The sequence below is a fragment of the Dendrobates tinctorius genome, unplaced genomic scaffold, assembly GCF_039654945.1.
Source record: "Dendrobates tinctorius isolate UK_male_01 unplaced genomic scaffold, ASM3965494v1 ptg000093l, whole genome shotgun sequence".
Classification (NCBI taxonomy): domain Eukaryota; kingdom Metazoa; phylum Chordata; class Amphibia; order Anura; family Dendrobatidae; genus Dendrobates; species Dendrobates tinctorius.
The window spans coordinates 5,298,995-5,315,330 of NW_027361761.1; the positions used below are offsets into that span (position 1 = coordinate 5,298,995).

At 51.4% G+C, this 16,336-nt stretch overlaps 1 protein-coding gene across 5 annotated transcripts; it reads left to right on the plus strand.

Annotated features, from left to right (window-relative positions):
- The first annotated feature begins 621 nt into the window (after window positions 1–621).
- Window positions 622–16,097, plus strand: XKR5 (XK related 5). Of its 5 annotated transcripts, none has more exons than XM_073586399.1 (8): window positions 650–783; window positions 4,421–4,519; window positions 7,833–8,016; window positions 8,584–8,771; window positions 9,232–9,441; window positions 10,472–10,641; window positions 11,692–11,803; window positions 13,207–16,097. In XM_073586399.1, the coding sequence occupies exons 2-8, from the start codon at window positions 4,444–4,446 to the stop codon at window positions 14,277–14,279; spliced, it is 2,013 nt and encodes a 670-aa protein (XP_073442500.1). In that variant the 5' UTR covers window positions 650–783; window positions 4,421–4,443; the 3' UTR covers window positions 14,280–16,097. The 5 variants fall into 5 exon arrangements, with proteins under 5 accessions (XP_073442501.1, XP_073442504.1, XP_073442500.1 ...); XM_073586401.1 differs by having other exon boundaries at window positions 9,232–9,366; XM_073586400.1 differs by lacking the exon at window positions 4,421–4,519 and having other exon boundaries at window positions 622–783.
- The last annotated feature ends 239 nt before the right edge of the window (window positions 16,098–16,336 follow it).

The following is a 16,336-nucleotide window of genomic DNA, read 5'->3' on the forward strand; positions in this document are numbered from 1 at the left end:
AAATTTGTGGCATCTTAGATCAGCAGGTGTCTCGCTTAGACTGTGCCGCGTAACCTGAGGCCTCATAAAGCCCGTTAGCGTCCTATCATGGCCGCGGCCTCTCCTCCTTTCCTAGTTCTACACTCTACATCCCTTTTCTTTCCAAAATATTCCCTCAAACCCGATCCAAGTGGGTAACTGAGTGGAGAAAGATGGCCGCCGCCGGCGCCTTTTCCAGGGATTAGTTGGTCTGGGTGTCCTGGGAGGAGTCTGACTTCATGTGTAGTCTGTAGTAATTGGACAGAACATCCTGGGGGCGGTTCGCAATATGTCACGTGATCAGGCTTCATCATCCCTGTGTGTATGAGTAACTCCAGTACAAGGGCGGAGTTAGTAAAGAGAGGCGAGAGCTATAGCTGAGGGGCGTGGTCAACAGACTGGGCGGGTTCTGTGTCTGGTGGGCGGTGAGTATATTTGGGGGCGGTATTATACTTGAATATATAATGTTAGAGGCGTCGTGTTTAGGTGAGTTTTACATAAAAGGGCGGAGCGAGCTTTCTGATTGACGTAATGTGTACCACAATTCGTAATAAAGGGGCGTGGTCATTTTGGTGACTGACAGGCATGGTGGGTGGGCTTGACTTCTGAGTGGGAGGAGTCAGCACCGTGAGTGGCGGGATAGCGGGAAAGCGGTAAATACGGATCCCGGTGGCGGGTCCGGCGGGAGCAGAATGGCGGCCGTCGGGGGGATTGGCTGGTTCGCGGCGGTGTCTCTGGTGCTGTACATGGCGGAGAGGGCTGCGGGTGAGTGTGATAGAGCTCCGGACTGTGCGCGGAGTCCCTGCTCCTCCGCCCGGCTGGGAATAACGCTGCACGGAATACCGGGGCCCGGGCTGAGCACTGCTGGATGCAAACTCATCATGCATGGGTGTATAAGACCCCCCATTACCAGTGCAGTGCGTGACCCAACTCCCCTGTCCCCCAGTGCCATGCAGGGGCGTGACCCGGCTCCCCTGTCCCCCAGTGCCATGCAGGGGCGTGACCCGGCTCCCCTGTCCCCCAGTGCCATGCAGAGGCGTGACCCGGCTCCCCTGTCCCCCAGTGCCATGCAGGGGCGTGACCCGGCTCCCCTGTCCCCCAGTGCCATGCAGGGGCGTGACCCGGCTCCCCTGTCCCCCAGTGCCATGCAGGGGCGTGACCCGACTCCCCTGTCCCCCAGTGCCATGCAGGGGCGTGACCCGGCTCCCCTGTCCCCCAGTGCCATGCAGGGGCGTGACCCGGCTCCCCTGTCCCCCAGTGCCATGCAGGGGCGTGACCCGGCTCCCCTGTCCCCCAGTGCCATGCAGGGGCGTGACCCGGCTCCCCTGTCCCCCAGTGCCATGCAGGGGCGTGACCCGGCTCCCCTGTCCCCCAGTGCCATGCAGGGGCGTGACCCGGCTCCCCTGTCCCCCAGTGCCATGCAGGGGCGTGACCCGGCTCCCCTGTCCCCCAGTGCCATGCAGGGGCGTGACCCGGCTCCCCTGTCCCCCAGTGCCATGCAGGGGCGTGACCCGGCTCCCCTGTCCCCCAGTGCCATGCAGGGGCGTGACCCGGCTCCCCTGTCCCCCAGTGCCATGCAGGGGCGTGACCCGGCTCCCCTGTCCCCCAGTGCCATGCAGGGGCGTGACCCGGCTCCCCTGTCCCCCAGTGCCATGCAGGGGCGTGACCCGGCTCCCCTGTCCCCCAGTGCCATGCAGGGGCGTGACCCGGCTCCCCTGTCCCCCAGTGCCATGCAGGGGCGTGACCCGGCTCCCCTGTCCCCCAGTGCCATGCAGGGGCGTGACCCGGCTCCCCTGTCCCCCAGTGCCATGCAGGGGCGTGACCCGGCTCCCCTGTCCCCCAGTGCCATGCAGGGGCGTGACCCGGCTCCCCTGTCCCCCAGTGCCATGCAGGGGCGTGACCCGGCTCCCCTGTCCCCCAGTGCCATGCAGGGGCGTGACCCGGCTCCCCTGTCCCCCAGTGCCATGCAGGGGCGTGACCCGGCTCCCCTGTCCCCCAGTGCCATGCAGGGGCGTGACCCGGCTCCCCTGTCCCCCAGTGCCATGCAGGGGCGTGACCCGGCTCCCCTGTCCCCCAGTGCCATGCAGGGGCGTGACCCGGCTCCCCTGTCCCCCAGTGCCATGCAGGGGCGTGACCCGGCTCCCCTGTCCCCCAGTGCCATGCAGGGGCGTGACCCGGCTCCCCTGTCCCCCAGTGCCATGCAGGGGCGTGACCCGGCTCCCCTGTCCCCCAGTGCCATGCAGGGGCGTGACCCGGCTCCCCTGTCCCCCAGTGCCATGCAGGGGCGTGACCCGGCTCCCCTGTCCCCCAGTGCCATGCAGGGGCGTGACCCGGCTCCCCTGTCCCCCAGTGCCATGCAGGGGCGTGACCCGGCTCCCCTGTCCCCCAGTGCCATGCAGGGGCGTGACCCGGCTCCCCTGTCCCCCAGTGCCATGCAGGGGCGTGACCCGGCTCCCCTGTCCCCCAGTGCCATGCAGGGGCGTGACCCGGCTCCCCTGTCCCCCAGTGCCATGCAGGGGCGTGACCCGGCTCCCCTGTCCCCCAGTGCCATGCAGGGGCGTGACCCGGCTCCCCTGTCCCCCAGTGCCATGCAGGGGCGTGACCCGGCTCCCCTGTCCCCCAGTGCCATGCAGGGGCGTGACCCGGCTCCCCTGTCCCCCAGTGCCATGCAGGGGCGTGACCCGGCTCCCCTGTCCCCCAGTGCCATGCAGGGGCGTGACCCGGCTCCCCTGTCCCCCAGTGCCATGCAGGGGCGTGACCCGGCTCCCCTGTCCCCCAGTGCCATGCAGGGGCGTGACCGGGCTCCCCTGTCCCCCAGTGCCATGCAGGGGCGTGACCGGGCTCCCCTGTCCCCCAGTGCCATGCAGGGGCGTGACCGGGCTCCCCTGTCCCCCAGTGCCATGCAGGGGCGTGACCGGGCTCCCCTGTCCCCCAGTGCCATGCAGGGGCGTGACCGGGCTCCCCTGTCCCCCAGTGCCATGCAGGGGCGTGACCGGGCTCCCCTGTCCCCCAGTGCCATGCAGGGGCGTGACCGGGCTCCCCTGTCCCCCAGTGCCATGCAGGGGCGTGACCCGACTCCCCTGTCCCCCAGTGCCATGCAGGGGCGTGACCCGACTCCCCTGTCCCCCAGTGCCATGCAGGGGCGTGACCCGGCTCCCCTGTCCCCCAGTGCCATGCAGGGGCGTGACCCGGCTCCCCTGTCCCCCAGTGCCATGCAGGGGCGTGACCCGGCTCCCCTGTCCCCCAGTGCCATGCAGGGGCGTGACCCGGCTCCCCTGTCCCCCAGTGCCATGCAGGGGCGTGACCCGGCTCCCCTGTCCCCCAGTGCCAGTGCCATGCAGGGGTGTGATACCGTTGTGCTCAAAACTTCACATACCCCATTTCTTAATACCGTGTATTGCCCCCTCTAACATCAATGACAGCTTGAAGTCTTTTGTGGTAGTTGTGAATGAGGTTCTTTATTTTCTCAGATGGTAAAGCTGCCCACTCTTCTTGGTAAAAAGCCTCCAGTTCCTGTAAATTCCTGGGCTGTCTATGAACTGTGCACTTGAGATCTCCCCAGAGTGGCTCAATGATATTGAGGTCAGGAGACTGAGATGGCCACTCCAGAACCTTCACTTTGTTCTGCTGTAGCTAATGACAGGCCGACTTGGCCTTGTGTTTTGTATCGTTGTCATGTTGAAACGTCCAAGTACGTCCCATGCGCGGCATCTGGGCTGATGACTGCAAATTTGCTGATAACATGCCGCATTCATCTTTCCTTCAACTTTGACCAAGTTTCCTCTGCCTTTGTAGCTCACACATCCCCAAAACCTCAGCGATCCACCTCCGTGCTTTACAGTAGGATTGGTGTTCCTTTCATCATAGGCCTTGCTGACCTCTCTCCAAATGTAACGTTTATGGTTGTAGCCAAAAAGTTCAATTTTGGTCTCCTCATTCCAAATTTCCTTGTTCCAGAAGTTTTGAGGCTTGTCTCTGTGCTGTTTTGCATATTGTAGGGGAGATAGTTTGCTGCATTTGCGCAGTAATGGCTTTCTTCTGGCGACTCGACAATGCAGCTCATTTTTATTCAAATGCCTCCTTATTGTGCATCTTGAAATATCCACCCTGCTAGTTTTCAGAGTTCAGTATTTCAGCTGATGTTATTTGTGGGTTTTTCTTTGCATCCCGAACAATCTTCCTGGCAGTTGTGGACAACATTTTTGTTTGTCTACCTGACCGTGGTTTTATTTTTACAGAGTCTCTGATTTTCCATTTGTTAATCACAGTTGAACGCTGCTGACTGGCAATATCAATTCCTTGGATATCTTTTTGTATCTCTTTCCTATTTTATACAGTTTAACTACGTTTTCCCATAGATCCATTGACATTTCTTTTGCTTTGCCCATGACTCGCAATCCAGAAACGTCAGTGGCTGGATGAAAGATGCAAGAATCTGTGTGGATCCCAGAAACTCACTCAGCTTTTATACACACACTGATTACAAGCAAACAGGTCACAGGTGAGGATGTTACCTTTAGTAGCCAGTCACACCCATTTGTGTCAACTTCTGTGCATGTTATCAGACCAAAATCACCAGGGTATGTGAACTTTTGATCAGGGTCATTTGGATATTTTCGGTTGTCATTATGATTTAAAAAGAGAAAACACAGTAGTCTGACAATAAATGGCTTCACCCAACCACCAACCATGAGTGGAGAAAAGTTTTGGTGTTATCATTCTTGTCCTCTGAAAAAAAGGCCAAGAAAGCAAAAAATTCTACTGGGGTATGTAAACTTTTGAGCACAACTGTATAACCAAAAAAGTGTTTGTTTCATATGAATATATAACCAGTGGGAATGTGAAGCCCCCAATCACTGGGGATGATGATGGTAGGAGTTTCTTGTTGCTCTGCTCTCAGCGCACACAGCAGTTTCCAGGCGTCATCGCTCGGACATCTCCTTTTTCATGGCCTCCCTGCAGCATCGTCGGGATCCGGTGTTCTGACCTCTTTGTGGCGACACGTCCGATAAATAATAGATGAGAGCGGATTTATTATCTACAGAGGCCGGGATAAAGTGACACGTCCTGAGTTCACCAGACGGGGACACTGCCACTCACAGGGAAAGTAAATATGCAAGGAGGGCAGTATTATAGTAGTTATATTCTTGTACATAGGAGCAGGATTATAGTAGTTATATTCTTGTACATAGGGGGCAGTATTATAGTAGTTATATTCTTGTACATAGGGGACAGTATTATAGTAGTTATATTCTTGTACATAGGGGCAGTATTATAGTAGTTATATTCTTGTACATAGGAGCAGTATTATAGTAGTTATATTCTTGTACATAGGGGCAGTATTATAGTAGTTATATTCTTGTACATAGGGGCAGCATTATAGTAGTTATATTCTTGTACATAAGGGCAGTATTATAGTAGTTATATTCTTGTACATAGGGGCAGTATTATAGTAGTTATATTCTTGTACATAGGGGTCAGTATTATAGTAGTTATATTCTTGTACATAGGGGGCAGTATTATAGTAGTTATATTCTTGTACATAGGAGCAGTATTATAGTAGTTATATTCTTGTACATAGGGGGCAGTATTATAGTAGTTATACTCTTGTACATAGGGGGCAGTATTATAGTAGTTATACTCTTGTACATAGGGGGCAGTATTATAGTAGTTATACTCTTGTACATGGGGCAGTATTATAGTAGTTATATTCTTGTACATGGGGCAGTATTATAGTAGGTATATTCTTGTACATAGTGGGGAGAATTATAGTAGTTATATTCTTGTACATAGGGGGCAGTATTATAGTAGTTATACTCTTGTACATAGGGGCAGTATTATAGTAGTTATACTCTTGTACATAGGAGCAGTATTATAGTAGTTATATTCTTGTACATGGGGCAGTATTATAGTAGTTATATTCTTGTACATAGTGGGGAGAATTATAGTAGTTATATTCTTGTACATAGGGGGCAGTATTATAGTAGTTATACTCTTGTACATAGGGGGCAGTATTATAGTAGGTATATTCTTGTACATAGTGGGGAGAATTATAGTAGTTATATTCTTGTACATAGGAGCAGTATTATAGTAGTTATATTCTTGTACATAGGGAGCAGTATTATAGTAGTTATATTCTTGTACCTAGGAGCAGTATTATAGTAGTTATATTCTTGTACATAGGAGCAGTATTATAGTAGTTATATTCTTGTACATAGGGGGCAGTATTATAGTAGTTATATTCTTGTACATAGGGGGCAGTATTAGGCTGTGTGCACATGTTGCGGATTTTGATGCGTTTCTGTAGCGTTTTTGAGTGCACGGAATTGCATCAAATCCGCAGTGTAGTGCACAGCCAATGTTAGTGAATGGGAAATTGAGAATTGTTGTGCACATGCTGCATAGATTTGCAGCGTTTTATTTTCCGCAGCATGTCAATTCTTTTTGCGTTTCTGCACCCATTGATTACCATTGAGTCAGGCAAATCCGCAGGCTTAAAATGATCTGCAGTTTTGCTGCGGACGTGGGTGCAAGAAACGCTGCAGATTGGGAGGACCATCTTACTATGCCTGCTACAGTGACTGCTAGCCGATGATGGGACAGTAGCAGTCCCATCATCCAGCTATTGTGTTCAAGTGTGGGAAAAAAAAAACACATATACAGTACATACTCACCATACAGCTCATCCCCGACGCCCTCGATCACCTGTAAAAAATAAAAAAATAAAAAACAAAACAATAGTATACTCCCTGTTTCGACATAATCCATTTAATAACGAGTGTCCCACGACGATCTCCCATGGAGAGCGGTCACATCAGCAGATGTGACCACTCTCCAAGGGCTCCGGTGATAGTGACGGCAGGTATCCCCCCGCAGTGGATCACTCCACCGTCAGAAGTAAATGGAGTTCATGCTGTCCCTTGCGGCACCGCTGCGTGGGAAAATTCTCACGCAGCAGTGCCGTAAAGTGAGAGCATGAACACCAGTGAACCCTCAGCGATAACACTGCAGGTGCCATTATCTCCTGTCAGTGTATCACCGGAGCCCCTGGAGAGTGGTTACATCTACCGATGTGCCGGAATTGGCGCCATTTCTGAGGCGGCTGAGAGGTGGTGTGTGCCACTGGGTGGGGCGGCAATATCCATGGCCCCTTTCTAGGCCATTAATATCAGCCGGCAGCCATCTGTATAGCCTGTTCTGGCTATTAATTACAGGGGGACCCCCCCCCCCCCCGTCGTTTTGTGTTTGGGGGGGCTCCCTATTTTAATAGCCAGTAAAGCCTAAATTTAGAGCTGCGGGCTGATAGTCATAGCCTGGGAAGATCCATGGGTATTACCCTCTTCCCAGGCTACAAACATCTGTCCCCAGTAAGGCCGGGGTCAGACTTGCGAGAAATTTGCACAAGTCTCAGACCTTAATACCCGGCACTCGGGACCGGTGTTTACGGGTGCATGTATTTCTATACAGCTGAGCGCTCCGGTCCGAGTGCTGCCGGGTATTGAGGTGCGAGACTCGTGTGAGTTTCTCGCAAGTGTGACCTCGGCCTAGCGCAGATTTTGTGTGTCTTTATTTAACTCTTTATGTATCATTTTATTATGCTTATTACTAAACATCAGGCTTGATATTATCCATCCATTTTTTTGGGGGGGTAAATAATACATCTTTATTTAGCTTACAAAAACACATCAAAAACGCGTGGATTTTTTCCCGGCGTTTTTTGCAAAGAGTCAGAAAATTCCGCAGGCAAATCCGCACCGTGTGCATGTACCCTTCCAGTCGTGTCCTGATTGACGTTGGTTGTGTTTTCTCGGCAGAATGTGCGGCGGTCGCTCACTACTTCCTCACTGCGCAGTTCCTGTGGGCGGGATGGACGCTCGGTCTGCTCCTTCCTGGGTGTGTGATACAGGCAATCAGTCTGCTCTGGTTTCGGGATGACGGGCACCACCATTGCTTCTTCCTGAGTCTCGCTCACATCTTGCAGCTTGGGATTCTGAAAAGGTAGCGTCGATGGCCGAGCCTGATGCCGGGGGTCCTCGTGGGGTCCGAGGCTGCTGATTATGTCATGTCGGTATTCGTGTAGAATCCACTAATAATGTACCGAAGGAACCAGTCACAGAGATGATGCATTACTGGGAGGCCTGGGTGACTCTGTGACCACTATCATAGCTGCTAAAAAAGTGCTGCTTTCCTTCACACTGACATAATATTGCTGCCTGCAGCCACCACTAGGGGGAGCTCACTGCAGACGGATTCCTTGTTGATAGCAGAGCTGTAGGTTTTACAGCTCCCTTTAGTGGTGGCTGCAGGCAGCACCAATGCAGTCATTAACCTTTTCTATATGGTTCTGCCTCCATGATAATTGCTTAATCCCAACAGTACGGTGATGGCGCAAGCTTCCACGGTCACGGTGCTGCAACGACCTGCATCTGAGATGACAATGGCCCCCATTGCTGAAAAATAAATGGAGACTAGAGCAATCTGTTGTTAGAAAGGAGGAGCTGCGATCCTTGTGGAGGGTCCGTAGTCGGGGGTCTCTGCTCCTCATCGGTTTCTCTTTCCCTACAGACATGTGGATTCTCTTCGACTTGTTCTCAGGGAAAAAGGTGAAAGCGCAAACGATGAGCAGGATCTGGTGATGAAGCAGGGAGACCTGTCACTTCTCCGGCTAATAGAAGTCTTATTACAGGCCCTGCCCCAACTGCTCCTGCAGACGTATGTATACATGACCCTGGGCCACACGGACGCCTACGCAGGTTCGTTATCTCCTGGAGGAGACCCTCATAGCCACTTTTTAGGATATATTATTCTTGCTTCGGGGGAGCCCTCCATATTCTTTAGATGATGCATATCTAGCTGCCTCCACTAGGGGGAGCCCTCCATATTCCCTTCTTTAGATGATGCAGTTCTTGCTGCCTCCACTAGGGGGAGCGCTTCATATTCTCTATATGATGCAATTCTAGCTTTCATCACTAGGGGAGCACTTCATATTACCTTCTTTATGTGATGCAATGATTCCTGTCACCACTAGGGGGAGCCATTCCCTATTCTTTTTATGTTATGCAATTCTAGCTTCCATCACTCTGCCTATACAGTTATTCAGTTCGGTACACACTGTATATAGCTGTATACCTTCAGCTGCACATTATTACCGGGCTCTGGGCCCCTAAAAAAAGAAGTTTGACTAGTGCTAATTTCCTGTGTTTTGTGTTGCAGTGAGCTGCGCCCTGCTGTGCCTCCTGTCTCTCTCCTGGGCGCTGGTCTCCTTCAGTCACTTCCTCTGTCTCCTGAGGCCGGGGCACCTCTGCTTACCCTGGGCATCGGTGCTGTGCCAGCTGCTGTGGAGGATGGGTATGATCGGCACCCGGGTGATGGCGCTCGTCGTGTTTGCTAGAGTCTATCACTTCTGGGTGTTTGCTGTAGGAGGTGAGGGCTGGTGTGAAAAAATCCTCTGTGCTGCTGTCCCCCCTCACATCACTACCCCCGTCCCAGTCACATTAACAGAGGAGGAGACGACCGGTCCATCACACATCACAAGGTCAGCACTCTCCTCTCCTGAAATCCTCTGTGCTGCTGTCCCCCCTCACATCACTACCCCCGTCCCAGTCACATTAACAGAGGAGGAGACGACCGGTCCATCACACATCACAAGGTCAGCACTCTCCTCTCCTGAAATCCTCTGTGCTGCTGTCCCCCCTCACATCACTACCCCCGTCCCAGTCACATTAACAGAGGAGGAGACGACCGGTCCATCACACATCACAAGGTCAGCACTCTCCTCTCCTGAAATCCTCTGTGCTGCTGTCCCGTCCCGCCCCAGTCACATTAACAGAGGAGGAGACGACCGGTCCATCACTCACCACAAGGTCAGCACTCTCCTCTCCTGAAATCCTCTGTGCTGCTGTCCCCCCTCACATCACTACCCCCGTCCCAGTCACATTAACAGAGGAGGAGACGACCGGTCCATCACACATCACAAGGTCAGCACTCTCCTCTCCTGAAATCCTCTGTGCTGCTGTCCCGTCCCGCCCCAGTCACATTAACAGAGGAGGAGACGACCGGTCCATCACTCACCACAAGGTCAGCACTCTCCTCTCCTGAAATCCTCTGTGCTGCTGTCCCGTCCCGCCCCAGTCACATTAACAGAGGAGGAGACGACCGGTCCATCACTCACCACAAGGTCAGCACTCTCCTCTCCTGAAATCCTCTGTGCTGCTGTCCCCCCTCACATCACTACCCCCGTCCCAGTCACATTAACAGAGGAGGAGACGACCGGTCCATCACACATCACAAGGTCAGCACTCTCCTCTCCTGAAATCCTCTGTGCTGCTGTCCCCTCCCGCCCCAGTCACTTTAACAGAGGGTGAGATGATTGGTCCATCACTCACCACAAGGTCAGCTCACTCCTCTCCTGAAATCCTCTGTGCTGCTGTCATGTCTCCTTGTTTCCCGGCAGGCGCTCACTGGCTGGTGATGTCCTTCTGGCTGGTGGCTCAGCAGACCGATGTCATCTCCACGCCGTGTTATTGGCGACTCTTCAATATCCTCCTCGGCGCGGTCTACACCTTCTTCTTTATTAACGTCCGGGATGGACCCTCCCGCTATCGCGTCGCCATCTTCTACGTGGTGAGGAACCCTGATCGCTGCCAGGTGTCTGCTGTATAGGAAGTTTTATGAAAAATTCCACAACTTTCGAGTAACTTTTTTAAAAAATTTTTTTTTTATTTTCTGATTACTCACCCTGAAAGATCTCTGCTGTCGGTGAGCACAAACCTGGGGCCCCCTGTCCTTATACCTTTATAGGTGGGCAATGCCGTCCTCCATTCCCCTCCACTAAAAAACAATAATTCCTTACGGATTGCTGGTTGCAGAAATGAGTTAACTGAGAATCTGACAGTGAGACCATTTTGTTATTTCTTGAACTCCTCTGGGCTGATGGTGCGACCACAAACCATAACAAAGTTGAGCTGAACTTTGGTGTGGTTACAAGTCGGAGCGGAGCTCAGAAAAAGACCGATTAAGAGTTAAAAACTCCCCTCCAGAACAAGCTCACTGACTGATTCTCAGTTTCCTCATTCTGCAGCTAGCATGAAGGCTATAGGAGGGGAAACAATGCAAAATTTTTAATGAAACCTGATTGCAAAAATGATTTTTAACCTCAAATACAAGCATTTTAAGTAAAGACAGTCCATGGATGCCACAATTATTGTTTCTGATGTTTGCCTTAAAGGGATTTTCCAGTACTGATGGGTCATATAATCCCTACTTGATAGAATGATCCCTTCACAATGAACAGATTCCCCCCCCCCCCCGATCACCAGTGATCAGCTCCAATTTGTGACTGTTTCTTTTCCCTGCAGCGCCACCACAGGACAAATGAAGTATTACACAGTCGGGTCCGGGCGAGAAGTGACACGTCACTCTAGACTATCCCTTTTAACCACTTCCCGATGTAGGACGTGGCAGCTCGCCCCATAACAGTTGATATCTGCCCGGTATAACGGCGCTCGCTGCGGTCAGTCTCTGACGGCGGCAATTAAATAGCCGGTGCCGCACGAGATCGCGGGGAGAGGGTGGGTTGACGTGATACCCTCAGGATTACTGAAGACCCCCGTCACCGCCATCTTGTCCCAGGATTTTCTGCGATTGACGCCGTCCCTTGTGTCCTCCCTATAGATCATGTTGTTGGAGAACTGCATCCTGCTGCTGCTGGCCACAGACTTCCTGCAGGGGGCGGCGTGGAGCAAGGTGAAGCTGTCCGTGGCGGTCCTGTCCGGGTTTCTCATCGGTGAGTGGATGAAGGATTAGATAGGCACACGCCGGCACGGATCCTGCCCTCCATCAGTGCCGGTCGCTGCTGCAGACGGGAGCACAAAGCTTCGTTTCATAGTTTTTCCAAGCCGTGTAATCGTAGATAATTTCTAGAATAAATGGCGGAAGCGGCGTAACGAATTATCACTTTCATGTCGTTAATTGCATCACGCGCTTTTTAAGTGGTGGATTTAGTGTCGTCTTTGATGCTTTATGTTCGGCTCATTCAGTGAGCTAGGAAACCATCAGCAAGCAGCTGTCGTTGTCATGTCTTTATATTGTGTCTGTGAGCAGGGTGGCATTCCTCATTGGGTGGGTGTGCGTAAGGGCGACTCTCCTTAAAGGGTATCCGTTCCTGCCTGACAGAATGGCGGTTCTGTGTAATGTCTTGCTGTGCCTATTAGGGGTACGGGGAGGCTCCGCTGTATTCAGTGACTGGGTACTGCTGTGATTAGTGAGAGGAGGAGGCTGTGCTGTGATTACTGGGGGTAAAGAGGGATCCTACTGAGTGCAGTGATGTAGGGTGAAGGGAGCTCTGCTGTGATTACTGGGGGTAAAGAGGGATCCTACTGAGTGCAGTGATGTAGGGTGAAGGGAGCTCTGCTGTGATTACTGGGGGTAAAGAGGGATCCTACTGAGTGCAGTGATGTAGGGTGAAGGGAGCTCTGCTGTGATTACTGGGGGTAAAGAGGGATCCTACTGAGTGCAGTGATGTAGGGTGAAGAGGGCTGCTGGGACTAATAAGGGAGCTCTGCTATGATTACTGGGGGTAATGACACATGATTGGGGGATAAGGGGCTCTATACTGGCTTGGTGTGAGGAACTCCGGGAGCGCTAATGGTCCTCAGGTTAGGGGGGTGCAACATGCCTGCTTTACCCCAGGTGCTGGTAACTTGCGCTCTGCCACTGCGGTAAAGGGGAGGTCCTTCTGTGCGCATCAATGGCAGGGGAAAGGGTTCCTTTGTGACTACTGAGGGGAAATGGGCTCTGCTGGGAAGGAATTCCAATGCTGTGACTAATGTGGGTAAAGGGGGTTCTGCTGTGACTACTGTGGGTAAAGGGGCTTCTGCTGTGACTACTGAGGGTAAGGGGTGATCTTCTGGGAAGAAGATTCTTTTACTCTGACTACTGAGGGTAAAGGGAAGCCCTGCTGTGTGGATTGATGGAAGATGGAGCAGTTCTGCTGTGACTACTGGGGATAACGGGTCGAGGGAAGAAAGGATTTCATTGCTGTGACTACTGGAGAAATGGAGGGAGATACTGCTATGTCTACTGGGGAAGAAGTTGCTTGCAGATAATCTGACAACTTATATGTGTATGTATTATTATAATTTTCTTTTTAATAATTTTATTGTAATTTCCTCTTATTTTAATTTTCAGGTTGTGCTGCCTTAATCATTTATTACACGCTTCTGCACCCCAAATCGACAGAAATCTCTCAGAGCTTCAGAAAAACTGGATCAGGCCTCCACGACAGGGAAGAGGAGCCTCCCTACGCCTTGAAAGGGTGGCATAAGACTTCTCAGAAAGAGGCGGCGGACGATGCATTTCCCAGAGAGACCTTTACTGACCAGGAAAGGGTCGATCAGGAAGATCTTCCTTGGAGAAAGGTTGCCGAAAAACAGCATCGCCTCCTGCTCTTGAAGCTAGCCATGAAGACCGGAAACCTTTCAAAAATCAACGCGGCCTTTGGTGAAGGTGGCATCGGAGACCTCTTCTGTATTCAAGGGTCAACAGATGCCCAGCACCCTCTGGTGAAGAGTGGAAGTGTTTCAGGAGGCCACGTCAAAAGTGGGTTCTTGATGTCTGAATCATGGTCTTTAGGCAAAACGCCAGTAGACAGTGGTCAAGGACACAAGTATGCACCTCAAAAATCATCCACTTATGATAGCCTTCATAATGGCGTGGTTGGTAATGAACCTCCTGGTGTTGGCTGTGGGAAGTCATCAGAGGGGGCCAACGCTTGCTCTCCAAGCAATGGCCTGATTGGGAGCGGCACATTGTACTTCAGTGCCCACACGGATGGTATGATGCCGTCTGGCAACGGCACAGTGTGTGTTGTAGAGGTCACCAAGAAAGCCACGATGGACACCCCCATAAAAGACCTCGAACCGGCCAAAAGCAACAATCTCCAAGTCATGTGCGTCAGCCCCATCCTCAGCCTGGCCACCAATAGCAACTTCCACCGCAGCGTTGCAGAAGACGTGGGAAGTCTGTGCGAAGAATCCGAGATGACCACCGATGACTCTGGCATTACCGAGCCTTCAGAAACAAGAGGCTTCCATCTGTTATCTACTGGAGTTCTACCTCCTGCCGCAAAGGGAAGACTCATCCAAGAAGAACAGCCTTGCTTCACGTCAACTCCGAAACCTCAAGCCTCAACGGTAGATGTAGGACCGCGGGAAGAGACGAAAGCTAGGAGAAGGCTTGAGCATGTGATCTCAAGAACTTAGTTCCTATGTGACCTTTTTTCGGAGAAATTAGCGGTCTCTAGATGGGACCATATGAGACGGGTACGTTATATGGTCCTTGATGGATCTCATCACCGATTTTTGGCTGCATTGCCGAAACAAAGGAGACTTGTTAATATAGTATGGATGGTAAACGCTGCGTCCCCCGGCATATCATTAACCAAGATCAGTATTTTGAAGTTTTCCAAGTGAGGTGTAGCCCACGGACGTCTAAGCGGTTTCTTCACCTCAGACATGGTGCCCACCACCAAACTCTTCCTCAACAGAAGTCCTTTTACCATTAGAGATTGTACATTGGGTTTTACATTGCTCACAAAAAGTTAAGGATATTTGGCTTTTCGACAAAATTTATGGAAAATATAAAAAGTTCCTGCTACAGTGATATTTTATCATGAAAGTCGTAGAGGAAAGAAACGGTGATTTCCTCATCTCAAACAATTTATCGAAACAAAAACCAACAACAGTGGTGGTATACCCCCCAAAAATGTCACACTCAATAACTAGTTATGTGGCCTTGAGCATCAATCACGGCTGACAACGACATCTCCTGTTCCTCAAAAGTGCAGTTATTGTCTGTGGAGGCATGGCGTCCCACTCTTCTTGAAGGGTGGCCCTTGGGTCATTGAGATTCTGGGGTACAGAGTGCCAAGCCTTTACGCTATGACTCTGCTGATCCCATATGTTTTCTATGGGATTCAGGTCTGGAGAAAGTGAAGGGCCACCCTATGTGAGGTCCTCCAGTCTACAGAAGCCATTCTCTTATGATGAGACCTTGATGAGCTGGAACATGGTCATCCATGAAGATGAAATTAGGTCTGTGTTCTTCGTGACTGGATTAATGATGTTCTTCAAGTAGTAGGTCCTTGTTGTTACAAAATGTAGGGCAGTTCTGTATTGACTAGACGCACCTGCCCACACTGTAACCACCACCAAAGCCTCATCTCGTGACAACAGTGGCTGATGCATAGCGCTCTCCTCGACGTCCCCAACATCGTTGGTGGCCATCATTTCTGCTCAGCGTGAATAGACAATGAAGAGCACCGAGGCCACTGGTCTGTCATCCAACGTAGATGCTCCTTGGCCCATGGTGGTGTGGTCAGATTCTCTTGAACGTCGACTAGCACGCAGACCACGCTGATGTAAACAGTTTTGAATGGTCTGACGTGACACATGGGTGCCTTTTACCTTCCTTACATGTTCCTGGAGTTGTGTGGTATTCGTCATTCGGTTCTGAAGAACATTGATCTCAGTGAAGCGGTCATCCGTGTGGGTTGTGACCAGAGGATGTCAACTTCTCTGCCGTTCTGTGACTCTCCCAGTCTTTGTATCTCTGTTGTCACCTGCGGATGACTCGGTGACCCTCTAAGCTCAATGGCCACTTCCACCTCAGAACATCCAGCTTGAAGCCTCGCAGTGGCGAGGTCCTGGTCATCACCTGTTGGGTGTCATCTTGGTCTCATGATGAGGAAGACTGGTTAATACCAATTCTAATAGAACCCTGAAATTTATTGGCCGATTCATGGATCAGAGGCCGGTTGTGAATTTTGCCATTAAGCTCCTTGTTAGAGAACAGCAAGTCCTGAAGCATTGGAGAGTTGTATGTGGGCATCCAAAAGTCTGGAGACGGTCACATTAAGTTCACCGGAAAAGGTCAGAGGGCATTGTAGGATCATCCTGAAAGCCAAATATCCCTAACTTTTTATGAGAAGTGAATGTTCAGGCCCATCACTATCTGATGCCTTGAATTGAAAAACATGGCTGTCTTCTTAAAAAAAAAAAAAAAAAGCAAACAAAAAAGAACAGCGCCACCTTTGGGTGTGGAAGTGCAACTCTGCCCCATTTACTTTTAGAATTGAGATGCAGTACCTGATACAACCTGATTTAAGGGTGGTGCTATTTTTGAAGAAAAAAAAAAGAGAAAGTGGCCATGTTGCTTCTTTTGGTTTAGAGGGAATTTTACGTAACACCCAAGTGTCCCGGCCGGCGGTGAGACTGATGTATGATAAACCAGATACTGTACTTTTAATTAGGAGATCTGT